Raw genomic sequence first — 27,429 nt, forward strand, 5'->3', positions numbered from 1 at the left:
ACACGGTCGCAAAGTACAACACGAACCAACTCGTGGTAGATGAATCCAACCAAAATGCTTTGGTTTTCGAAGAATACTACTCAGACATAGCTGAGTCAGTCGGATATGCTAATCACAGCATCGGCGACACGGTCGCAAAGTTCAACACGAACCAACTCGTGGTAGAAGAAGCCAACCAAGATGAAATGGCTTTCAAAGAATACTACTCAGACATGGAGGAGTTATTTGGACATGCTGATCACAGCATCAGCGACACCGTTGCAAAGCTCAACACGAATCTACTCATGGTGGATGAATCCAACACCATGGTGCCATGGCAGCTCGTCGATACATTGGATGACAGCAATACCCAAGACGAAGATGACGCCACACAGAGAGCACAGGAAGACTCCACGGAGCGAGCGATGACAGGCTCCACAGTGCGAGTGATGAAAGACGCCAACAGGGATGCAAGCAAACACTCCCGGGCGGACACCAAGCATGAACAAGACCATGAAGGTAAACCCGCTGTACCTGAGCAACCGCAAGCAGACTATGAAAGTCTACCAAGCTCACAGGAACAAGAAGAAAGAGCGGACTATGAAAGTCCAACACGCTCACAGGAACAAGAAGAAAGAGCAGACTATGAAAGTCCAACACGCTCACAGGAACAAGAAGAAAGAGCGGACTATGAAAGTCCAACACGCTCACAGGAACAAGAAGAAGACAATGCACCTCTGCCCACTGCATGCGAAGACAGTGACAAGGTGATCACACTCAACGTACAGGATCACAGTGAGACTGACAGTTCTCAGCTTGTCTGTACCGAAGCACAGAGCGAAAACAGTGACAAGGTGCTCGCACTCGACGTACAGGATCACAGTGAGACTGACAGTTCTCAGCTTGTCTGTACAGAAGCACAGAGTCGGGCCACCCAACAGTCCAGAGAGACGATGCCGAAAGAAAACATGCAGATTTTGACTCCAGAAGAGGAGCACCTGGAGCCCAGAGAGACAACGCCAAAAGAAACCATGCAGATTCTGACTCCAGAAGAGGAGCACCTGGAGTCCAGAGACATCAAACAAAAAGAAACCATGCAAATTTTGACTCCAGAAGAGGAGCACCTGGAGTCCAGTGAGATAACATCAACAGAAATCATGAAGATTTTAACTCCAGAAGCGGAGCACCAAGAGTCTAGAGAAACCACGTCAACTGAAATCATGCAGATTTGGACTCCAGAAGAGGAGCGCCGAGAGTCCACAGACACCGCGTCAAATGTAATCAAGAAGACTTTGACTCCGGAAGACGAGCACCAAGAAAGCAAAGATGCGGAATCCAATTCTCCACAACTGATTGATGTCACCTGCACCGATGCAACATCAGATCATTCGCACCACTCGCGAGAAGACGAGCACCAAGAAAGCAAAGATGCGGAATCCAATTCTCCACAACTGATTGATGTCACCTGCACCGATGCAACATCAGATCATTCGCACCACTCGCGAGACGGAATGCTCAATGACTCAAATTATCCACTCGGGACACTCATAGAGTATAACAAGAAAAACAAAAGTCAAAAGAAACACAGCAAGAACAAAAACAACATGAAGCGCGACAAGACCAACAACAATAGCAAGAAGCACAGCAGAAACGAGAACGACAACAGCAAGAAGAAAAGCAACATGAAGCGCGACAAGACAAACAACAATAGCAAGAAGCACAGCAGAAACGAGAACGACAACAGCAAGAAGAAAAGCAACATGAAGCGCGACAAGACAAACAACAATAGCAAGAAGCACAGCAGAAACGAGAACGACAACAGCAAGAATAAAAGCAACATGAAGCGCAACAAGACAAACAACAACGTCAGGCACAAAGATAGCGACAACGACAGGGACAGAAACAACAAGAATGGCAACAAACACAACAAAGTCAGGAACAAAGATAGCGACAACACCAAAGACGGAAACGACAAAAACAGCGACAAGTACGGCAACGAAAACAACAAAAACAAGAACGACAGAAACAACAGCAATGAAACAACGACTTGTACACAATGGCACTACTTGGCACATGACGGACAATGCCACAGCGCATGGCAAAACGATGACAAGACTACAAACATGTCATGGGATGACGACGAATCGCATAAACACACGTCTGCTCCAGAACGAGCAAGCACACCAGCATCCAAGGCGGATGAGACAATAAATCAACACCACAAGCACAGAAAAAAAAAGTCCATGCCAGTCAACATCAGTGATGTGACCATGCAGACACCTCGGGATGACGCATTGGGTACTTAAGATAACAAGGAACACCAACAACATTCACAGCGGACTTGCAATATCAATATCACCACGTCATCAACAACAAAAAGAAAAAAAGCTCTGAACAAATTCATCAAGTTTGGACTCATAAATGTTTTTATTAAGATTGGACATATAAATACATTGGCTTTGTTAACTAAGGCAATAGCATCATCACTTGTATAGATACGCATATCATAAGTTACTGTTTTGTATAATTTTCTTTAATGATGTACAGAAACTATGTAATGAGAAAAAGGGGGATGTGGTGATCGTAGATTGACTAGATACAAAACAACAGAGCAAACACGAGCGGGAGAGCTATAAATACACTGGGACAGGATGTACAATTTTCTTTAACGATGTTCAGAAAATATGTTAAGAGAAAAAGGGGGATGTGGTGATCACAAGTTAACCAGATGCAACACAACTGAGCGACCACTAGAGGGAGCACGGGAGAGCCATATAAATAGATCAGGACAGGAAGTAGGAAACTACAGCAGGCAAAGGCTGGGAGCTGTGGACACAGCAGCAGATATAGCACTGAAGGTAGCCGTACGTGGAGCTCTGAAGAATGAACGAACTCACAATAAAGCATCTTCTCCACATTTGAGACTGCGAGCTTTATTAAGACACGAGGAACAACACATAAAGCACACAAGTGACAAGACATTATTCAAAGACAAACTAGTACATTGCAGGGTAATACAACCAAATTGTTCATAGATCCTCAGGTTACTCCTAGCTTTTTCAAACCAAGGACAATGCCCTACACCATCAAAGGCAAAGTGGAGGATGAGTTGAAGTGGCTGCGAAGGCGAGGAATCATTGAGTCAATTCAATTTTCAGGCTGGGCAGCTCCAATTGGTCCTGTTTCTAAAAGTGATGGCCTATGTGCCTATTTGGGGATTACAAATTTATCATTAATCTGGTTTCCAAGCTGGACACTAGCTTGTTGCTAAGGATAGACCATCTGTTTTCAATCTTTTCAGGAGACGAGGCGTTTTGAAAACTGGACATGAGCCAGGCCTATCAACAACTTGTGCTAGAGGAAGATTCAAAACAGTATGTGACCATTAACATGCATAAAGGGTTGTTCAAGTATAATCGCTTGGCGTATCCTCACTTCCAAAGATCAATGGGAAACCTGTCACAACAGATTTCTCATGTTGCAGTCTATTTAGATTACACTTTAATTTCAGGTTGGACTGAGAGAGGAGCACCTCCGCAACCTGGATTGAGTTTTAAAAAGGTTTTCAGAGGCAGGACTGCATCTCAAGTAGAGCAAGTGCATTTTTTAGGCACCACGCATGGAGTATCTAGACCATATCACTGCATGAGGCTTATCTCCTGTGGAAGGGAAAGTTTGAATGATTTAAGGAGCTCCGGAGCCCAGGAATGTGGCCGAGTTTGTTTCATTTGTAGATTTGATAAAGTATTATGGAAACTTTTTCCAGGCCTGTCTACAGTATTGGCTCTAATGTACCTACTTCTGATTTTTTTTCTGCACTACCAGTGTTGTTGCAAGATCCTCCAATTCAGTGGCTCAACAGCAGCTGCCCCCCCCCCCCCCCCCCCCAAAAAAAAGTAGTTAAAGCAGGGAAATAAGAATATTTTTTTCCGAATTGGTCTTTTATACCTTAAAATGGAACATCAGTGAAAATTGAAAAATAAGCATTCTGGTCGGAACTTTTTTTTTCTGTTGGGTGGCACTTCTCCAGTTTCAAAGCATATAGGATCATAGGGATCACTGCTGTCCAGCAACCAGGTCCTTCGTCTCAGGATTGAGCTCCTGGTCCTCAAATACGCTCTTCCGCAGTTGGCTGAAGGCTGAGCTGGCATATTGGAGTTGATGATGAATTTTGTTGTTCATGTCTGCTGTCATCAAGAGGAGGCTCTGAAGATGCAGAGAATGGCCCACATTTTCTGGGATCTCAATCTCTATCAATGAGTTGTGGGGGAGGTGGTATTTTTGCAGTGCTTGTTTGAAAGAGGACCTTAGTTTTCTGTGTGAAAGGTCCATTTTCTCATGTTTCGGAGAAGTTGACATTAACCTGGAGCTCAGTTTCTGAGAGTTGGCACCAAAATGAAAAACCAGCTCCACTAGGCGAGGCATGTTGTTCATATGCCAGACATCAGTCTCCCGAAGCAACTGCTCTACTCAGAATTTGGTAGTTGCAGAAGATTGTTAGGAGGACAGAAGAAATGCTTTCAGGATGGGCTCAAAGCATCTCTGATGAGGTCAAACATACGGTCAACTCATGAAAGACCCTGGCTTGTGACCGATCAAAATAGAGAATGCTCATTTGGGAAGGCACCAAAGGAATTGAGAGACTTCAGGAATGTGCATAGGTGAAGTTGGTGTGCCAGAGGGAGCGCACAAACCTCCAAACAACCTATCTACCTAACCCTTGAAGCACTAGCTGCCTGCATGTGGCAGACGTTACAACCATCAGAACTCATCAAACCAGAGTGGAAGCAAGTCATCCTTGATCCTGAGGGACTTCCTAAGAAGACAGAATTACTGACAGCAACTTCAGGATTTCTGCATTATTCTGCGCAGGTGCAGATTTCCAAAGCTGCTGTCTGTTTCAGTGTAATTACTTCAGCAAAATCTGGGTCAAAGTTGGTGTCTAAAACAGAAGCTGCAATATAGTATACTGTATGAATAATTGGAAACCCAATAATTCCTGAGCAGTGAGTGAAACCATTGATTATAAAATCTTCAGCTTAGAAGGAGACCACTCAGCACATTTTAATTATGCTAGGTCAACAGCAGTATTATGTACTCTATTCCTTGTTCTTTGCTGTGGTCCTTTACTGCACTAATAAAAATACTGCATTTTTTTGGGGATCTTTTTCACATCACAGCTTTTTTCCTGAAAGGAATGTTGAAAATTGAGTCACATTTGTGCTGCATTTTGTCTAAAGAACACAGCAGACATTGTCACTTGTTGGTATATTTGGACGCTGTTGTTGGAAAATGTTTTTATAAAATTAAAACTAGTATTTTGACTTTATTAACTTTCCCTTCAATGCCAAAGTGCAACTATCAAAACCTGGATAGCCTTACTTAATGCATGCTTATCCATAAAGAGCTTAAATTAAAACATGATGTTCTGATTGTAGGCTGCATGTATACCCACTACATTCAAGTGTGACCTTGGAAGAACAGAGTAATGTGTTCCTGACCCCGGTACCTGGCTATAGAAAGGTGAGTGTGATAGAAACTTTCTCAAATAATTTGGGGGGAAAAAAAACGAATTAGAATCATTGTCCAGTAAAATTGCACTTGGTTTTGTGACTCATTGGAAGTTCAGCTATTATTTCCCCATTTGGACACATATTGTCACAAGTAGGCATCAATGAGGTTACGGTGAAAAGCCCCTAGTCGCCACATTCCAGCGCCTGTTTGGGGAGGCCATATGGGAATTGAACCCGCACTGCTGCCTTGTTCTGCATTACAAGCCAGCTGTTCAGCCCACTGTGCTAAACCAGCCCCATTAGATTGCTGATGTTCAGCTGCTCCTGCAGTAAGTAGGAGTTGCAACAAACACGCAGGGAAAGGGGAATGTATAGTATATAGTTCACTAATTATGCAATCTATTGCAGTTTTTTAACAGGCCAATGAAATACACCAAGGGACAGAACAAAATTATTGTCTGTATTTAAACTGCTCAAGTATTTTCCATGACATGCATGACATTATGAATACCGTGTAGTGTTTGCCAACCTCCCCACTTTAAATACATTACAGTTTTATCATTCTGGCTGCTCAGTGATGTTCACTGTGTTAAGGTCAGAGGCATGGTGGTTATAGAATTATTGCAAGATTAAAGTTGTTTGGTTGTGTGGCGTATATGTTCTGATTACAGCTGGTTTGGAATGGGAATCCTGCACAAAGACTTTATCTGCAGTTCTTGGCAAAAGTACATAATTATTCCTTCGACAACACCTTCTAAACCTGTGAGCTTCACCACCTAGAAGGGCAGGGCTGCAGATGTATAGGAACACCACCTACAGGTTCCCCTCAAGTCCCACATCATCCCGACTTGGAACTACATTGCTGTTCCTTGACTGTTGTTGGGTCAAAATCCTGGAAATCTCTTCCTAACAGCAGTGTGTCTGTTCAAACAGCACGCGGGCGATCCGGCTGATCACCTGGAATGGGAGGGGACTGAATGGGCCGGTTAAACGATCCCGCGTGTTCGCGCATCTGAGGGGGCTGAAGGCGGATGTGGCTTTGCTTCAGGAGACGCACCTGAAGGTGGCGGATCAGGTTAGGTTAAGGAAGGGTTGGGTGGGCCAAGTGTTTCATTAGGGGCTGGATGCAAAAAACCGGGGGATGGCGATCCTGGTGGGGAAGAAGGTGTTGTTTGAGGCGTCGAGTGTGGTGGCAGACAGCGGAGGGAGGTACGTGATGGTGAGCGGCAAGCTACAAGGGGAGCGGGTGGTGCTGGCCAATGTATACACCCCGAATTGGAATGATGCAGGTTTCATGCGGCGCATGTTGGGCCGGATTCCAGATTTGGAGGCGGGGGGTCTGGTAATGGGGGGGGGGGGGGGGGGGGGGATTTCAACACGGTGCTGGATCCGCCACTGGATCGATCCAGTTCCAGGACGGGTAGGAGGCCTGTGGCGGCTAAGGTGCTGAGGGGGTTTATGGACCAGATGGGAGGGGTGGATCCATGGAGGTTTGCGAGACCGAGGGCCAGGGAATTTTCATACTTCTCCCATGTGCATAAGGCCTACTCCCGGATCGATTTTTTTCATTTTGAGTAGGGCGCTGATTGCGAGGGTAGTAGACGCTGAGTATTCAGCGATAGCCATTTCGGACCATGCCCCGCATTGGGTGGACCTCGAGCTGGGGGAGGAGAGGGACCAGCGCCCGTTGTGGCGCTTGGAGGTGGGGCTGCTGGCGGACGAGACGGTGAGGGGGCGGGTTCGAGGATGTATTGAGAGGTATCTAGAGGCCAACGATAATGGGGAGGTCCGAGTAGGGATGGTCTGTGAGGCGTTGAAGGAGGTGGTTCGGGGAGAGTTGATCTCCATTCGGGCCCACAGGGAGAGAGGGGAGCAGAGAGAAAGGGAGAGATTGGTAGGGGAGATGGTGAGGGTGGACAGGAGGTATGCGGAGGCCCCAGAGGAGGGATTGCTGAGAGAGCGGCGCAGCCTTCAGGCTGAGTGTTGACCACCAGAAAGGCGGAGGCTCAACGGAGAAAGGCTCAGGGTGCGGTGTACGAGTATGGGGAGAAGGCGAGCAGGATGCTGGCACACCAGCTCCGTAAGTGGGATGCGGCCAGGGAGATTGGTGGTGTTAAGGATCAGGGAGGAAATGTGGTGCGGAGGGGGTAGACATTAATGGGGTCTTCAGGGACTTTTATGAGAGACTATATCGGTCCGAACCTCCGGCAGAGGAGGGGGGGGATGTGGCGCTTTTTAGACCGCCTGAGATTTCCGAGGGTGGAGGAGGGACGGGTGGGTCTGGGGGCGCCAGTTGAGCTTGAGGAGCTGGTCAAAGGTATAGGGAACATGCAGTCGGGGAAGGCGCCGGGGCAGGATGGGTTCCCAGGTGAATTTTACAAGACGTATGCAGACCTGCTGGGCTCCCTGTTGGTTAGGACCTTTAACGAGGCAAGGGAGGGAGGGAGGAGGGGGGGGGGGGGGGGGGGGGGGGGGGGGGTGCTTTGCCCCCTACAATGTCTCACACGAGGATCAAACGGGGTTTGTGAAGGGGAGGCAGCTGAACACTAATATACGGAGGCTCTTGAACGTTATAACGATGCCGGCGGTGGTAGGGGATGTGGCGATAGTGGTGGCGCTAGATGCGGAGAAGGCCTTTGATAGGGTCGAGTGGGGGTACTTGTGGGAGGTGCTGGAAAGGTTCGGGTTTGGGGAGGGGTTTGTCAGTTGGGTGCGGCTGTTGTATGAGGCCCCGATGGCGAGTGTGGCCATGAATAAGAGGAGGTCGGAGTATTTTCGATTATATCGAGGGACGAGGCAGGGGTGTCCCCTGTCCCCCCAACTTTTTGCTCTGGCAATTGAACCCCTGGCTATGGCGCTGAGGGAGTCGGGGGATTGGAGGTGGCTGGTCCGGGGTGGGGAGGAGCACCGAGTGTCGATCTACGCGGACGACCTCTTGTTGTATGTGGCGGACCCGGTGGGGGGAAATACCAGTGGTGATGGGGATTCTCCGGGAATTTGGGGATTTCTCAGGGTATAAGCTTAACTTTGGGTAAAGTGAGCTGTTTGTGATACACTCGGGGGACCAGGAGGGGGGATTGGGAGGCTCCCACTGAAAAGGGCAGAGAGGAGCTTCAGGTACTTGGGGGATCAGGTGGCCAGGAGTTGGGGGGCCTTGCATAAGCTTAACCTCACAAGGCTGGTGGAGCAAATGGAGGAGGAGTTTAAGAGGTGGGACATGCTGCCGCTGTCTCTGGCGGGTAGGGTGCAGTCAGTCAAGATGACGGTGCTCCCGAGGTTTCTGTTCCTGTTCCAGTGCCTCCCCATCCTTATCCCGAAGGCCTTTTTCAGGCGGGTTAACAGGAGCATTACGGGATTTGTGTGGGCGCACGGGAGGTGAGAAGGGTGTTTCTGGAGCGGGGCAGGGATAGGTGGGGGCTGGCGCTGCCCAGCCTCTGTGGGTATTATTGGGCTGCCAATGCAGCGATGGTGTGTAAGTGGGTAATGGACGGGGAGGGGGCAGCATGGAAGAGGATGGAGATGGCATCCTGTGTGGGCACGAGCCTGGGAGCGCTGGTAACGGCGCCGCTGCTGCTCCCCCCAACAAGGTATACCACGAGCCCGGTGGTGGCAGCTACCCTCAAGATTTGGGGGCAATGGAGGCGGCACAGGGGGGAGGTGGGGGCCTCGATGGGGTCCCCAATATGGGGGAATCACCGGTTTGCCCCGGGGAGAATTGATGGCGGGTTCCTGAGTTGGCACAGGGCAGGTGTCAGGAGGCTGGGGGACCTGTTCATAGATGGGAAGTTTGTGAGCCTGGGTGAGCTGGAAGGGAAGTTTGGGCTCCCCCCGGGGAACATCTTTAGGTACATGCAAGTAAGGGCGTTTGTCAGGCGGCAGGTGGCGGGGTTCCCTCTGCTGCTGCCGCGTGGGTTCAGGACAGGGTGCTCTCGGGGGTGTGGGTTGGAGAGGGGAGGATCTCGGAAACGTACCAGGTGACGCAGGAGGTAGACGAGGCCTCGGTGGAGGAGCTGAAAGGTAAATGGGAGGAGGAGCTGGGTGAGGAGATTGTGGAGGGGATGTGGGTGGATGCCCTGGAAAGGGTGAACTCCTCCTCTTCATGTGCGAGGCTTATCCTCATACAGTTTAAGGTGCTGCATAGGGCTCATATGACCGGGACAAGGATGAGTCGGTTTTTTGGGAGTGAGGACAGGTGTGTTAGGTGCTCTGGGGGCCCAGCAAACCATGTCCATATGTTCTGGGCATTTCAGGCACTGGGGGAGTTTTGGAAGGGTGTAGCAAGGATGGTATCGAGGGTGGTAGGATCCAGGGTCAATCCAGGCTGGGGACTCGCAATATTTGGGGTTGCAGTGGAGCCGGGAGTGCAGGAGGCGAAAGAGGCCGGTGTTCTGACCTTTGCGCCCCTAGTAGCCCGGCGGAGGATTCTTCTTCAGTGGAAGGATGTGAGGCCCCCAAGCGTGGAGGCCTGGGTCAACGATATGGCGGGGTTTATTAAATTGGAGAAGGTGAAATTTGCCCTAAGGGGGTCAGTGCAGGGGTTTTTCAGGAGATGGCAACCATTCCTAGATCTCCTGGCAGAACGGTAAAATCAAAAGGTCAGCAGCAGCAGCAAACCTGGGAGGGGGGGGGTTTCTTTTTTTTTTGTTTTGGGTTGAATCTTCACTAACAACGGGCGTTTATTTATTGTTTCTCTTTTGTATATATTGGGGGGTGGGGGTTTTGTTCTTTGAATTTTCTGTTACTGTTTTCTTTTTTGTGAAAATGTGAAAATTTGAATAAAAATTATTATTTTTTTAAAAACAGCACGTGGGCTGCAACAGTTCAAGAAAGCAGTATACTGCCACCCTCTCAAGGGCAATTAGGGATGGACAAGAAATGCTGGCCTACCCAATGGTGCCTACTTTCCATTACACATTTAAAATTTTTAAAATTGCTTTTATTAGCTCTGGACGTGACCAATTCAATGTAATTCTGGCCAGCTTCCCATCATCCACTTGTGTAATCTTAAAGTCAACCAAAACTCGTATTGCCATTCTCCTAACTGACACCAAATCCGTTGATTACCCCAGTGCTGACTGACCAGCATTTATTTCCAGATGAGTTACGCCTCAGTTTTAAAATTCTTATCCTTGTTCTCAAGTTCTTCAGTTCCCTTTCCACTCCCTCTCTCTGATCTTCTCGAAGATATTTCTACTCTTTGGTCTCTTGCCCATTCTTGGGACAGGACAATGGCTAGCATACTGTCTCACAGCATCAGGGACCCGGTTCAATTCAGGCCTTGGGTGACTGGTCGGAGTTTTCACTTTCTCCATGTGTTTGTGTGGGTTTCCTCCCACAGTCCAAAGATGTGCAGGTTAGGTGGATTGACAATGCTAAATTGTCCCCTATTATCCAAAGATGTGCAGGTTAGATGGGGTTATGGGGTTACGGGGATAGAACATATTCCCGTAACCCCTCTCCTCAACAAGGAGAGACCTGCCTAGCAGCTGCACCAACCAAGTAAGTCTCCAGTCAATGCACGCTACGAGATAGGCGCTCCTAGCTACTAGTCCATACCAGCTTTAAACCTGCAGACTCAGAACCGGACAAAGGCCACAGATTTGGAATCTGATCATTATTTTCTTATATATAAAAGTTGCAGTCTAATATAGCACAGATACTTTATTTCTGGTTATTTTGGCTGAAACGTGGTTTGAAATGATGATATTCTAATTTGTTCATTTAATATTTCACATTGTCATTGTTCGTCCTATTTTCCATTAAAAATAGATCATTTTGTCCACAAATATCGCTGAGAGCTCTGTCACAGTTTCAGATGTCAAATATGGTAGGCCTTCATTATTTTGTCTTGTTTAAAATAGATTTTACTGTTTATCACTAAGTTTCTAGTACTTGGATATAGAACACACAAAATATTTCTAAACTTCTAACTCAAATATTTATGACACGTGTAATGAATATTTCAATAATGTTTGTTTGAATATATTAAAGCCAAAGCCATAAGATACCATGAGTTGCATTAATTACTGAAGTTTTTTTAACCTAGTTCCTCGTATAGCCCATGTGAATTCAGGAGCTGTGGGTTATGTAGCCTGTTCACTCCAAATATATATCCTCCAAGAATGGAAGAGGTGAAAAATTCTGGATGTTTTTTGTGATGGAAGTGTGAGTTGTCTGGTGTTATCCTGTTCAATTGAAAAGTTGACCTCTGGATATTTGCACTTGGATGGCTGTGGAAGAACTGCTGCACTTTTGCAAATGATTCTATGGTGTTAGTGGAGTAGTCTGAAGATCTTGTACGTGAAACCGTAAGCAATAATCTAACTCGTGTGGATATGGTAATCGGTGACTCAAGCTCAGGCATGTGGCTTTGCACAGCTCGAGTGGTAATTTCAAAATACTGACTGGAGAATACAAAGGCTGTCTAACCTGTTTGTTGCACTGATATCTCAATGTCTTTGTGATGAGAGGGAGTGAAAAGGCCAATCCTCTGGCATATAATAAAGGTGTCAATATAACTTCATAATTCAGAACGCTGAGGCACGTGATCAAAGGGTTACTTGAGCTCATGACATACACAAGCAAATTGTCAGATAGATGTGCAGCACATCTGGGACATGGTTACAGTGAGGGAAGATTCAGCCTCTTCCAATGATTTTCTGGTGATTTCTTTTTTACTCAAAAGTCTGCCTCCATACACGACTTTGCTCTATATTGCTGGATTGAAATGTTAATGATGTGTACACATAATACATGGTGCTGAATTTGGTTACTTAAACCATCATAGTGAGTCACATTGCAAGATATTTTTTCCGTATCCTACTTTACATCAACACTTGCAGTTGATGTTCAAGCTAAGACTTGGTAACAACTGTTGATATTTGTAGGCTGAGTATGAGAACACAGACTTATATTCAAGTTACAGTACCTAACATAGCTGTGTTCCAGAGAGTCAAGCAGATGCTGTTGAAGCTCTGCATCTTCACTTTTGGAATGACCATTTACTGAAGTGTGTATTTACAAAACTATCCACCACGGATCGTTTTTTCACTTCACTAGCTTAAAACTCATGTAAATGCTCTGTGCGCCTTGAGTTTACAGGAATAAAAATAAAATGCTTAGGTCAAACAGCATATGTGGATAGAAGAGCAGTTCATGTTTTGGATCAATTAGCTTGAGTCAGAGCTTCTGTTGGCAGCATGTGGAGAGCAGTCGCACACGAGGTGGCTCCTGCCAGAGTACTTTGATTTTGGCCCCTTTTACCCATTTTTCTTCATTAGGTTGATGGTTTTCAAGTAAAAGGAATGCCCATAAAGTACAAAATCAGGCAAGAGACTGATGCTCGATCAATAACTCTCGAAGCGAGATTAGAGTACAATTGAAGGCTTTATTGGACTAGATGTTTCCCCCAGCAGCGCAGGTACAGAATGCAGCAGCTAGGGAGACACAGATATACTCCGCCATACTGGGCGGAACCAGCAGGCAGGCTTCACCAATGATCTTACTGTCTCAGGTACCTCCCACACCAATGATCTTACAGCATCAACCTAGGTACCGTAATACCTCTAATACCGACTACCACAGAGACATGTAAAGAATCATGGTCAGACTTGGAAGCCTCTCAAGCATTGTCTGTTGAGAAAATGGCGGAGGCTTCTGCTGCAACTTTGACCACTCCACTGACGGCCAAGATGGTCACAGGCATCTTGATGGTGGAGCATAAGAGGGTATGGCTAAAACGAACCGGGGGTAAAGGCGCAGGGTGTGGCGATGCAGAGTGGCTCTCTCGAGGCAGAGTACCAGATATCCACCGTGGAAGCAGAGATAGAAAGGGTGGCTGGAATAGTAAGGTGCTGAGGGCCAAGTGGATGGACTGGAGAATTGTTCCAGAGGCAGAACGTCAGAATTTTAAGGCTGCCATAGGGTCTGGAAGGCCTGAATCCAACGGAATACGTGCCACAAATGTTTGGGAAGATGGGGTGGGGAGAATGACATCCCCTCCCTTGCTGGATCGGGCCCACAGGTGACATAGGCAAAAGCCGTGCTAATTATAAATTGTATTTATTGTGAGATCTCTGTTTGGGGAGAGAGCATCTGATTTGGGGATTTGTTGTGGGGTGAGAGTGGGGCAGTTTCTGGTATTAGAGTTCATATTTGCATTTTTCCCTCTACATTTATGGGATGGGTATTGTTTTGTTTTCTTTAGCCATTAAAGTTGATGTGGGGACTGGTTGGTGTTATGGTTATTTGTTCTGTTTTCACTCTGATTGGGACTGTCCCACTAGCTGTAGAGTTATCTTGGGGGGGGGGGGGGGGGGGGGGGGGGGTGGGGGTGGGGGGGGGCGATGCAGCTCACATTAGGGGAGTTTAATGGGTTGAGCTGAGGTATTTTGGGTTTCGTTGGGGAAGATGGGGCTGCTTTGTCACTTGTTGCTATTTGCTGGTTAATTTGGGTGTGGTAGTGGTTGTGGGTTGGAGGCTAGTGCCCTGACGTGGTACAACTCTTCTCTTTGTCTGTTCTGATGAGGGTCTGGGCGGCCAACATGGGTGGGGCCCGGTGTGTTGGCGCACTCTGGGTAGCTGCTGGTCATCCCGACCTGGTGGGAATGGCTGACGCCCAGATCTGTTTTTTTGAGGGAGGGTAGGGGATCAGAGTGGTCCCCTGTCTGGCTGGTCCCATCAGGATGTAGATAGGGGTTCTAACAGCCCAGTGAAGAGTAATGCCAGGTTGTTGCGCTCACCTTAAGATTTGAATGCTGATGTGATTGAGGAGCCTTGGATGACAAGCGAAGTGGAGCTTCTAGTCAAGAGGAAGAAGGAAGCTTACGTAAGGTTGAGGAAGCAAGGTTCTGGCAATGACTCTTGAGGGTTACAAGGTAGCCAGGAAGGAACTCAAAAATGGACTTAGGGGAGCGAGAAGGGGGCCTGAAAAGGCCCTGGTGGGAAGGATTAAGGAAAACCCCAAGGCATTCTACACCTAATGTGAGAAATAAGAGGATGATTCAGAGTGATAGTAGGGCCGATCAGGGAGAGTGGAGGGAACTTGTGCCTAGAGGCTGAGGAGATCGGGGAGGCCCTAAATGAATATTTTGCTTCAGTCATTCACTAGAGAGGGACCTTGTTGCTCATGAGAACAGCGTGAACCAGGTTAATAGTATCAAACAGGTTGATATTAAGAAGGAGGAATGTGCTGGAAATTTGAAAAGCATCAGGATAGATAAGTCTCCTGGGCCAGACAGGATATACCCAAGGTTACTATGGAAAGCAAGGGAGGAGATTGCTGCGCCGTTGGCAATAATCTTTGCGTCCTTACTCTCCACTGGAGCAGTACCGGATGATTGGAGGGAGGCGAATGTTGTTCCCCTGTTCAAGAAAGGGAATAAGGAGATCCTGGGAAGTAGAGGCCAGTTCAGTCTGGGGTGAGAAAAATACAGAAAGGATTTGGAGCGATAGGATTTATGATTATTTGGAAGAAACATAGTTTGATTAAGATAGTCCAGGCATGGCTTTGTGAGGGGCAAGTCCTGCTCAAAAGCCTCGTTGAATTCTTTGAGGATTTGACAAGACACATTGATGAAGGTCGGGTAGTGGATATGGTGTATATGGATTTCAGTAAGGCATGGTAGGCTTTCCCCATGGTAGGCTCATTCACAACATCAGGGGGCATGGATACAGGGACATTCGGTCTGTCTGGATACAGAATTGGCTGGCCGAAAGAAGACAGTGAGTGGTAGTGGATGGAAATTATTCTGCCGGAGGTCGGTGACCAGTGGTGTCCCACAGGGACCTCTGCTCTTTGTGGTTCTTATAAATGACTTGGATGAGGAAACAAAGGGTGGGTTGGTAAGTTTGCCGATGACACGAAGGTTGGTGAAGTTGTAGATAGTGTCCAGGGCCGTTGCAGGTTACAACAGGACATTGACAGGATGCAGAGCTGAGCTGAGAAGTGGCAGATTCAACTTAATAAATGTGAAATGATTAATTTTGGAAGGTTGAATTTGAATGCTGAATACAGGGTAAAAGACAGAATTCTTGGAAGTGTGGAGGAACAGCGGGATCTTGGGGTCCACATACATAGATCCCTCAAAGTTGCCACCCAGGTTGATAGGGTTGTTGAGAAGGCGTATTGTGTGTTGGCTTTCATTAACACGGGGATTGGTTTATGAATCGCAAGGTTTTGCTGCAGCTTTATAAAACCCTGGTTAGACCACACTTGGAATATTGTGTCCAGTTCTGGTCGCCTTATATGAAGGATGTGGATGCTTGGAGAGGGTGCAGAGGAGAGTTACCAGGATGCTGCCTCGACTGGAGGGCATGTCTTATGAAGAAAGGTTGAGGGAACTAGGACTTTTCTCACTGGAGAGGAAGGAAGAGAGGTGACTTGATAGATGTGTACAAGGTGATGAGAGGCATGGATAGAGTAGATAGCCAGAGACTTTTCCCCAGAGTGCAAATGGCTGTCACGAGGGGACATAATTTTAAGGTGATTGGAGGAAGGTATTGAGGAGATATCAGACGTCGGTTCTTACACAGAGAGTGGTGGGTCCATGGACTGCACTGCCAGCGGAGGTAGTAGAGTCAGAGTCATTAGGGACATTTAAGCGACTCTTGGACAGGCAGCAGTAAATTGAAGGGGTGTAGGTTAGGTTAATCTTAGATTAGGCACAAATACTGGAAAGGATTCAGAGAGATAGGATTTATGATTAGTTAGAGAAACATAGGCACAACATCGTGGGCCAAAGGGCCTGTACTGTGCTGTACTGTTCCATGTTCTGTGATGTTATTGATGATAAAAAGGCGGTTAAAGTAGTGATGGACCCAAAGCCGGGGGCGACTTTAATTTTGTATTGGACCACCCTCTGGAGATAGTGCAGGTGAGGGACTAGAATGGAGTTGGTCTCTTCCCCAGTGAAGGTCCGTGCTGCTTTTGAGGCCTTTTACTGGACCCTCTATGAATTGGAGCAGAGATTGCCCACGATGGAATTTTTGGATGGCTTGCCCATTGCAGTGGTGGAATGGGAGAGAAGAGAGGAGTTGGCGCTCCGTTTAGCCCGGGGGAGATCACTAAAGTATTGATTTACGCAGTCGGGCCCAGACAAATTCACTATTGAATTCTATAAGATGTTGCAGGCCATCCATTGTTAGATATGTTGAACGATTCCATGTAGCAGGGGATATGCCGGTCATACAGTCATTTTGAAGAAGGATAGGGATCCAACAGAGTGTGGGTCGTACCATCCTACCTTTTACTTAAAGCCAACGAGGAAAGTGCTGGCAACTGCATTTGGAACCCTGTCTTCCAGGGGTGATTTCGGATGAACAGACTTGTTTGTTAAGGGGCGATGGCTTTATTACACTGACTACTTAATATCATCAGGCCCCTGAGCCAGAGGTGATTATTTCAATGGATACTAAAAAGGTGTTTAATAGAGTGGAATGGCGCTACCTGTTCAATATTCTTGTAAGGATCTGTTTTGGGCCTAAGTTTATATCTTGGATCGGTCTTCTGTACAGGGCCCCCACTGCATGTTTTCATACGAATGCCCTCATCTTGCGCTACTTATAGTTGATCGGGGTATGAGGCCCATTTTTCTCCGCTTTTGTTGGCCGTTGTAATCGAGCCTTTAGCCTAGCGTTGAGGTTATCTCTGGGCTGGAATGGGAAGAGAGAGAAGAGAGGGAGCCCTTCATAGAATTTACAGTGCAGAAGGAGGCCATTTGGCCCATCGAGTCTGCACCGGCTCTTGGAAAGCCCACACCGCCACCATATCCCCATCTAACGTTTTGGGCACTGAGGGCAATTTGGTATGGCCAATCCACTTAACCTGCACATCTAATGACTATGGGAGGGAAACCTGGAGCACCCAGAGAAAACCATGCCGACACGGGGGAGAACATGCAGACTCCGCACAGATAGTGACCCAAGCTGGAATCGAACCTGGGACCCTGGAGCTGTGAAGCAACTGTGCTAACCATTGTGCTACTTTGTCACCATGCTATTTGTAACAGATCTAAAATAATAATAATAATCGCTTATTGTCACAAGTAGGCTTCAATGAAGTTACCGGTGAAAAGCTCTGGCACCTGATCGAGGGGGGGGGGGGGGGGGCGGTACAGGAATTGAACACACGCGCTGCTGACACTGCATTACAGCCAGCTGTTTTGCCCACTGTGCTAAAGCAGCCCCCTACACTCCAATGTGAAGGAGATATACTTTACAGAGAATTCCGCAGAGAGGGGAGCTGATTTGGCGACGTTGCCTTTCTTCTTTTTCTTTTATAAATTTATAATCCCATTCTTTTCCCAATAAAGGGGCAATTTAGTGTGGCCAATCCACCTACCGTGCACACCCTTTGGGTGTGTGGGTGAGACCCATGCAAACATTGGGAGAATGTGGCAAACACCGTATGGACAGTGACCCGGGGCCAGGATGGAACCTGTGTCCTCAGTGCCATGAGGCAGCAGTGCTAACCACTGGGCCACCGTTGCTGTCCTTGGGGATTGATGCACCATCGATTGCACGCGAGGCGAGTGATTTACCAATGTCAGGCTTTAATTAACTAGAACACAGCCTGGCGATCGTCTACAGTGGAAAGGAACGATCGTCAGGCTTCTGAGCATTTATACCTCGTTGATAGAGGCGTGGTTAACTCAGCCTCTCGGCCAATCGGTCGAGAGGCACATGACCGACCAGGGCCAATGGTAAGCCGACGTTCTGGCCCAATGGCAGACGAGTATGCAGATCATATCATCACAGGGATGTTGCCTTTTCGCTGAACCAGGTCAAACTTTCATTATCGGGAATCTGGATGGCCGCAGGACTGGGCCTAGTTTCATGGATTGAATTTTTGCTAGCCTGTTGACTGGAGTTGAGTTGGACTTGAAAAGGTGGGTCACCTCCACCTGACCTTGGTAGGCCGGGTTCAGACGGTAAAAATGAAATACTTTATTTTGGTTTGTGTCTCGACATTTTTTTCACCAAATCTTTCTTTGTTAAGGTAATGAGACGATATCTTCCTTTTTTGGGGTGGGCAAGAATTCCAGTGATGTGTAGGGAGAGGCAGTCAGTGGGCTGAGCTGTGCCTAATCTGTTATTTTATTATGGGCTGTGAACATTGAAAGGTCTAGGGGTGGCTTTAAGATCCATTCCATACGGGGCACCTGGAGGTGAACTCTTTAGAGGGACTATTTGTGGGTCTGGGCTACTGCTCAGCTTCCGTTCCCCCCGCAATGTTTACTTCAAATTCACTCTGAGAATATGGAGGCAGTTCAGGCTGTATTTTAAGCTGGGCTCCATGTCAAGGTTAGCACTCATCTGTGGATAATCATCCCTTTATGTGTCGGCGGGTTTGGACTCGTCTTTTTGGGTCACGGGGGATATAGTTTTGGACATGTTTATTGCGGGAAATTTGCCGGTTTGAGGAGCTGTTGGGTAAGTTACAACTCCAAAGGATAACATATTTAGGTATTTTCAGGCCCGCGACCTTTTTGCACAAGGAGGTGCCTTCACCTTCGCCTTGCTGATGGAGCCCGGTGATGAGTTCTGCTTGGGTAGAAGACTCCGGTTCAGGCCAGTGGCTCGTCCTGGTTGAGTGACCGTATAGAATTTTTGCACTTGGGAGAAGATCAAGTACTTTATGAGGGAGTCAGCAGAAGGGTTCTACTCGGGCAGCATGGTGGCGCAGTGTTTAGCATTGCTGCCTCACGGCGCTGAGGTCCCAGATTTGATCCCAACTCTGGGTCACTGTCCGTGTGGAGTTTGCACATTCTCCCTGTGTTTGTGTGGGTTTCATCTCCACAACCCAAAGATGTGCAGGGTAAGTGAATTGGCCACGCTAAATCGCCCCTTTACTGGAAAAAATGCATCGGGTACTCTAAATTTATATTTAAAAAAAAAGAAGGGTTGTACTCGAGTTGGCAGTTATTTGTTTCCTACTTCATAGAGCTAGTCACCGCCAGGTGCTGGGGAGTGGGGTTTTGTTAAGTTCTGTTTTAGTTTTGGGGGTGGGGATGAGCGTGTGGGTAAGCTTGGAGTTGTATTAGTTATGTGTTGTGGGTTTATTGTATTAGAATGAAATATTTTGTGAACAAAAATATATATTTGTTAATTAGCTTCAGTCAGAACTGGATAAATTTAGGGTTGAACATGGAAATCACAAATAGTTTTGAACTATTTTATTAAAGTGATATAATTAAACCCAAAACGTTAATTGTGAGTTCACATGTACAAATCAAGGTTTTTGAGGAATTTTATGAGCGGTTGTACAGGTCAGAGCCACCTGGAAGAGACCGTGAGATGCAGGAATTTCTAGGTGGGTTGGAGTACCCGAGGTGTAGGAGAGGGGGGACAGGCTACATTAGAAGGAGACGATAGTAGAGCAGGAGATAAAGGATGTCATTGGGAGGATGCAGTCGGGGAAGGTGGCAGGGCCGGATGGGTTTCCGGTGGGAATATTATAAAAAATTCAAGGATAAGCTGGCACCCAGTGATGGTGGGGAAAGTTTGAGAGGCGACAGGGAAGGGGGTGTTGCCACAAACTTTGGGGCAGGCATCGATTTCACTGTTGCTAAAAAATAGGATCTAACGGAGTGTGGGTCGTATAGGCCCATATCGCTTCTGAATGTGGACGCAAAAGTATTGGCGAAGGTACTGGCGGGTAGGCTGGAGGAGTGCCTCCCGAAGGTGATAGGTGAAGATCAGACGGGGTTCGTGAGAGGGAGGCAGCTCTTTTCAAATGTTAGAAGGGTATTGAACGTCGATATGGCACCGGCTGAGGGGAAGGAAAGAGAGGTGGTTGTGGCACTGGACGCTGAGAAGGCGTTTGACCGGGTAGAATGGGGGTACTTGATGGCAGTTCTGGAGCGGTTTGGGACTGGACCAAGATTTGTGAACTGGGTAAAGCTACTATATAAGGAGCCGAGGGCGAGTGTCCGCGCAAACAACATCAGCTCGAGATACTTTTCCCTGACCATGGGACTAGGCGGGGTGTCCTATGTCCCGCCTGCTGTTTGCACTCACGATTGAGCAGTTGGCCATCGCATTAAGAAGTTCGAGGGGATGGAAAGGAATAGGGGGGGGGGGGGGGGTGGATTCAGCATAGTGTCCATATATGTCGGTGACTTGCTGTTATACGTGTCGGAACCGAGTGTGTCGATAGGGGGAATATTGGAGCTGCTTTGAGTGTTTGAGTCTTTCTCGGGGTATAAACTAAATCGAGACACCAGTGAGTATTTTATGGTGTCATGGCCGGGGATGGGGCTGCCATTCTGTAGGGCAGGGACTCACTTTACGTACCTGGGGTGCAGGTTGCCCGGGAGTGGCGGGGGGGGGGGGGGGTTTACAACATTTCTAGTTGGGTGGGAGCTGATCTGGCAAGGTGGGATGGTCTTCCTCTGTCACTGGCGGGTTGGGTACAGGCAGTTAAAATGAGTGTGCTGCTGCGATTTTGGTTTATTTTTCAATGCCTGCAGATTTTCTTGCCAAAGGCTTTTTCAGAGAGATTGAGAGAAGGAATACTTCATTCATATGGGGAGGGAAGGTGGCTAGAGTTAGAAAGGTGCTGCTACAGAGGGGAAGGCAGGCAGAGGGTTTGGGTCTTCCGAACCCGATGTATTACTACTGGGCGGCGAATGTGGTGAAGGTGCGGAGCTAGGTCAGAGGGGTTGATTCCCAGTGGGTCAGAATGGAGGAGAGTTTGTGCAGGGGTCGTGATTGAAAGCACTAGCAACAGCGCCGCTCCCGATAGTCCTGGGAAGTACTCGGGGAATCCAGTAATAATAGCTTCATTGAGAATTTGGAGGCAGATTCGCCAGCACTTAGGGTTGGGGGCAGGGTCAAGGGAAATGCCGATTCGGGGGAACCACAGATTTGAGCCAGGGAGGTGGTGTGGTGAATCATAATAGCATAATTCACACTGTTATCACACATGTTGTACCATGCTTCTGTAAGCTCGGCACACGAGCAGTTGCGCAGCTCTGCCCCTAGGGGGAGATGTACTGGGAATGTACGGAAGTTTGTACTGGGCTCCACCCTGGCTCGCCAATGCCCCAATGCCCCCCCCCCCCCCCCCCCCCCCCCCCCCACTGGTAGTATAAAGCTTGGCAGTCGGAGCTGCCTGCCAGTTCATCTAGAGTTCATCTCGTCACAGGCAGGCTCTGGTGTAAGACGATTATAACCACTGTTCACTTCTAACCACGTGTCGCGTGAATTGATGGTCTCATCAATTTAATCGTCTTAAGAAACAGCAAGGAACGACTATGGAATCAGCCCTCAAGCCTGATCGACTGGAACTCGACCCACAGGATGCAGAGGCGAAAGAAATCTTTTCACATTGGCTCCGATGTTTTAAGGCCTACCTGGCTGAAGCAAGCACCACAAAAACTACGGAGGAGCAGAAACTCAGCCTACTGCACGCAAGAGTGAGCCATCGTATATCTACTCAGTTAAATTGTACCGGCTCATATACAGAGGCCCTGGCCCTACTCGACAAAATGTACGCGAGGCCCGTCAATGAGGTCTACGCGCGCCACGTTTTACTACTCGCCGCCAGCGCCCCACAGAATCGCTAGAAGAATTTCTAAGAGACTTACAAGCCTTATCCCGGGACTGTAATTACCAGGCAGTAAATGCTGCTGAACATAGAGAACTTGCTGTCCGCGATGTCTTTGTTGCAGGCCTTAGATCGAATTATGTGCGCCAGCGACTGCTGGAGAAAGGGGCTCATAATTTAGAAGATACTGTTGAACCTCGCTGCAACTATGGAGGTCTCGTTCGTAGCCTCACCTCGTTTCCTGCGACTCCGCGACCTCCGACATGGGCCCCCGACCGGCGACTGCCCCAGGCCTGCGCCGCGCGGCCGCCCAGCCGCCATGCTGCCCCAGCCTGCCACTTCTGTGGCCAGTCCCAGCACCCGCGGCAGCACTGTCCGGCCTGCAAACGCGACCTGCAGCAGCTGCGGGCGAAAGGTCACTACGCCAGAGTGTGTCTGGCAAGGAAGGCCCAGCCCCTAAACCCTCCCGCGGCACAAAGCAACCGCCCTCCACACTCGCTAGGCCCTGGAACGCTGCGGCCTATACCCCGGCTCCGCCCCCGCCCGCCACATGCGATCCATGGGGGCCGCCATCTTGGCGGACCCCCACCATGCGGCCGACCACGTGCGACTCATGGGGGCCGCCATCTTGGACGCCATTTCCTCGCCGCCCACCACGTGCGATCCACGGGGCGGCCATCTTGGGCTCCATCCTCTCCAAACTCAGAAAATCTGATTGAAGACTGCGGACCTCAGCGGGCACTCATCGCGGGGCCACCGGACCGAGCCGCCGACTACCCGCAACTCAACGCAGTCACACTGGACCAATCGCAACAAAACATCTCCACAACTCTACTGACAACGGTCCAAATCAACGGGTACAGTACACCGTGCCTTTTCAACTCCGGGAGCACCGAGAGCTTCATGCACCCAGATCTGGTAAGACGCTGTTCGCTCCTGTTTTTCCTGCACGGCAAACTATCTCCCTCGCTTCGGGGTTCCCACTCTGTCCACATCCAAGGACGCACCGTCGCCACTCTAACGATCCAAGGCGCTAGTTACTCTAATTTTCAACTATACGTCCTGGCCCGAACTTCTGCGCCCTACTCCTACTGGGGACTCGATTTTCAGTGCAATCTCAAGAGTCTCACCCTCAGCTTCGGCGGACCTCTACCCCCACTCACTATCTGCAGCCCAGCCACGCTGCGAACCCCCCCCCCCCCCACCTCCTCTCTTGCCAATTTCACTCCGGACTGTAAACCCGTAGCCACTCGCAGCAGGCGGTACAGCCTGCAGGACAGGGTGTTCATTCGAACCGAGGTCCGGAGGCTCCTACGTGAGGGGATCATAGAGGCCAGTAACAGTCCCTGGAGAGCTCAGGTGGTGGTCGTCAAGACCGGGGAAAAAATTACGCCCCTCGACTCGTACCCCCTCACCAGGATTGCAGACTTGGTGAATCAGATAGCCCAGTATCGGATTTTCTCCACGGTGGATCTGAAGTCTGCATACCACCGTATAGAACATAGAACAGAACAGGCCCTTCGGCCCTCGATGTTGTGCCGAGCAATGATCACCCTACTCAAACCCACCTATCTACCCTATACCCGTAACCCAACAACCCCCCCTTAACCTTTTTAGGACACTACGGGCAATTTAGCATGGCCAATCCACCTAACCCGCACATCTTTGGACCAGCTCCCAATCCGCCCGGACGACCGCCACTTCACAGCGTTCGAGGCCAATGGCTGCCTCTTCCACTTCCTCCGGGTTCCCTTTGGCGTCACAAATGGGGTCTCGGTGTTCCAACGAGCAATGGACCGAATGGTGGACCAGTACGGGCTGCGGGCCACATTTCCGTACTTGGATAACGTCACCATCTGCAGCTCTGACCAGCAGGACCACGATGCCAACCTCAATCGATTTCTCCAGACGGCCCAAGAAGCTTAATCTCACGTACAACAAGGAGAAATGCGTTTTCCGCACAACCAGACTAGCAATCCTCGGCTGTGTCGTGGAAAACGGAGTCCTGGGCCCCGACCTGGACCATATGTGCCCCCTCTTAGAACTCCCTCTCCCTCATTGTCCCAGGGCCCTCAAATGGTGCCTGGGGTTCTTTTCATATTATGCCCAGTGGGTCCCTCAATATGCGGACAAAGCCCGCCCACTCTTTAAGGCCACACTTTTCCCCCTGTCAGCTGAGGCCCGCCAGGCCTTCAACTGCATCAAGGAAGACATCGCCAAAGCGGCCATGCGGACGGTGGATGAATCCGTCCCTTTCCAGGTTGAGAGCGATGCCTCAGAGGTAGCTCTTGCAAACCACATTAAATCAGGCAGGGAGACCAGTCGCATTTTCCTCCCAGAACCCTCTCCGCTTCGGAACTTCAACACTCCTCGGTCGAAAAGGGAAGAACAAGCCATTGTGGAGGCTATTCGTCACTGGAGGCACTACCTCGCATGTAGAAGGTTCACCCTCATCACCGACCAAAGATCGGTTGCCTTCATGTTTGACAACTCGCAAAGGGGCAAAATTAAAAATGATAAAATTCTGAGGTGGAGGATCGAGCTCTCCACCTACAAATACGATATTATGTATCGACCGGGGAAGCTCAAAGAGACCCCAGATGCCCTGTCCCGCAGCACGTGCACCAGCATGCAGAGCGACCGCTTAAAAGCCATCCACAATGACCCCTGCCACCCAGGGGTCACCCGGCTCGCCCACTACATTAAAGCCCGAAATCTGCCTTTCTCCACTGAGGAGGTAAAAGCCGTCACCAGGGATTGCCTGATCTGCGCGGAGTGCAAACCGCACTTCTACAGACCAGACAGGGCCCACCTTATCAAGACTTCTAGGCCCTTTGAACGCCTCGCTATCGATTTCAAAGGGCCACTCCCCTCGACTAACCGGAATGTGTACTTCCTAAATGTCATCGACGAGTTCTCCCGATTCCCTTTTGCTTATCCCATGCCCCGACATGACCTCCCACACAGTCATCAGGGCCCTGCATAGTATCTTCACCCTGTTTGGTTTCCCCAGCTATGTACACAGCGACCGGGGTTCGTCCTTCACGAGCGACGAGCTGCGTCAGTACCTGCTCGACAAGGGCATCGCCTCGAGCAGGACTACCAGCTATAACCCCAAGGGGAACGGGCAGGTGGAGAGGGAGAACGCGACGGTCTGGAAGACCGTCCTACTGACCCTCCGGTCCAGGAATCTCCCGTTATCCCATTGGCAAGAAGTCCTCCTAGACGCGCTCCACGCTATTAGGTCCCTCTTGTGTACCGCCACCAATCAGACCCCTCACGAGCGGCTCTTTACCTTTTCCAGGGGTACTACCACGGGGGTTTCGCTCCCGGCATGGTTGAAGACACCGGGCCCAGTGCTCCTCAGGAAGCACGTCAGGGCACACAAAACTGACCCGCTTGTGGAAAAAGTGCTCCTACTACACTCGAACCGCCAATACGCCTTCATAGAGTTCCCTGACGGCTGTCAGGACACCGTATCCCTCCAGGACCTAGCGCCTGCAGGATCAAACCCCACCACTACCACCGCCGAGGTACCCCTCATACTACATCCAACCCAACTCGCAGCGCCCCACGCCCCCGCGCCTATCAGTTCGCTACACATGATCCGCGCGCCCGTGCCCGCAAGCTCCCAGTGTCCCCACTCCCCAGTCGAACCAGACGGGTATGAAGCTCGGACAGAATCACCCCCGGAGTCCGCCATCGTATCCCAACCGACCGTGATCATCCAGCCACCAGAAGAGACTGCAACCCCGGTGCTCCGCCGATCGCAACAGATAACTTGACCACCAGACAGGCTCAATCCGTAAACCATCACCCATGTCGGACTTGATTTTTTTTACAGGGGGTGAATGTGGTGAATCATAATAGCATAATTCACACTGTTATCACACATGTTGTACCATGCCTCTATAAGCTCGGCACACGAGCAGTTGCGCGGCTCTGCCCCTAGGGGGAGGTGTACTGGGAATGTACGAAGTTTGTACTGGGCTCCACCCTTGGCTCCGCCCATGACCCTTCCCCCCCCACTGGTTGTACAAAGCTTGGCAGTCGGAGCCTGCCTGCCAGTTCATCTCGAGTTGATCTCGTCACAGGCAGGCTCTGTTGTAAGACGATTAAAACCACTGTTCACTTCTAACCACGTGTCGCGTGAATTGATGGTCTCATCAGGTGGGATGGAAATTTTCGAAAATGGGAGGAGAAGGGGATTAAAGCAAAGTGGGAGGAAGAGTTGGGAGAGGATATGGAAGGGGGGGGGGGGTTCTGGTGTGAGGTGCTCCGGAGTGTGAATGCCTCCACTTTGTGCGCGGGTTTGGGGCTGATACACGAGGGCGAGGATGAGCCGATTCTTTGAAGGAGTAGAAGTTGTGTGTGAACACTGCGGGGAGGCCCGCTATTCACGTTCATATGTTTTGGTCCTGTCCAAAGCTAGAGGATTACTGGAAGGAGGTTATCAGGGTAATTATCAGTGGTGCACGTGAAACTGGACCCGGGCCCCCGGGTGGCCATATTCGGGGTGTTGGACCAGCCAGGGTTGGAAATGGGTGCGGAGGCAGATGTTGTAGCCTTTGCCTTGTTGATCGCCCTAAGGCAGATCCTGATGGGATGGAGAGCAGCCTCTCCACCCTGTGCCCTGGCGTGGCGGGGGGACTTATTGGAATTCTTGACTCTTGAGAAGGTTAAGTTTGAACTGAGGGGAAGGATGGAGGGGTTCTACAATTCACGGGCATTATTCATCATGCACTTTCAAGAACTGGATAACATCGAACATTAGTTGAGGGGGTTGGTGGGAGGGTTGGGGGGGTGGGTGGGAGGGTTGGAGGGAGGGGGAGGGGTGTGTTGATGGTGACCATGGGTGATTCCTGATTCCTTTGTGTCATTTGTTTATGTGAACATGCGGGCTAATGTTAGGGGTTTGATGGGATCATTGTTACTGCTATGGGGATTGACATATTTGCTCCTGATTATTGTTTGTTGTTGATGGGTGTAAATTTGGGAGAAAATGTGAAAAAGGAGAATAAAAATATTTTTTTTAAAGTAATTGAACAGCTATTTAATAATAATAATTTAGTGTCTCTCTTGCAGCAGATGCCAGGTACTAGAAATAAAGAGTAATTTAAGAGCTAATGAAAGTGATGAAATTAAGGTAATTAATATTAGCAGAAGAAAGAACTGGATAAACCTAAAGTATAAACACCCCGATAAATCCCAACATCTTGGAGTTCTGAATGAGATAGCTGCAGAGATATTGAATGTGCTGGTTATGATTTTCAAAATTTTCTAAATTTTAGAAGTGACCCAGTGGATTGGGGGTAATCAAATATAACGCTGCTATTGAGGAAAGAGGGAGAAAAAAAAATGGGAAACCATGACCCAGTTGGCCTGATG

The 27,429-nt window shown here is 49.0% G+C and overlaps 1 protein-coding gene across 5 annotated transcripts in view; it reads left to right on the top strand.

The window, feature by feature from the left end:
* The window catches only part of tdrd9 (tudor domain containing 9), a 254,200-nt gene that overhangs the window by 154,189 nt on the left and 72,582 nt on the right, over window positions 1-27,429 (top strand). For all 5 annotated transcript variants that reach the window (XM_038777784.1, XM_038777793.1, XM_038777802.1 and 2 more), the window contains 2 exons: window positions 5,418-5,502; window positions 11,262-11,319. In XM_038777784.1, the coding sequence (XP_038633712.1) occupies window positions 5,418-5,502; window positions 11,262-11,319 (143 nt within the window). The remainder of the gene's footprint in view (window positions 1-5,417; window positions 5,503-11,261; window positions 11,320-27,429) is intronic.

Source organism: Scyliorhinus canicula, chromosome 2 (genome assembly GCF_902713615.1).
Source record: "Scyliorhinus canicula chromosome 2, sScyCan1.1, whole genome shotgun sequence".
NCBI lineage: Eukaryota > Metazoa > Chordata > Chondrichthyes > Carcharhiniformes > Scyliorhinidae > Scyliorhinus > Scyliorhinus canicula.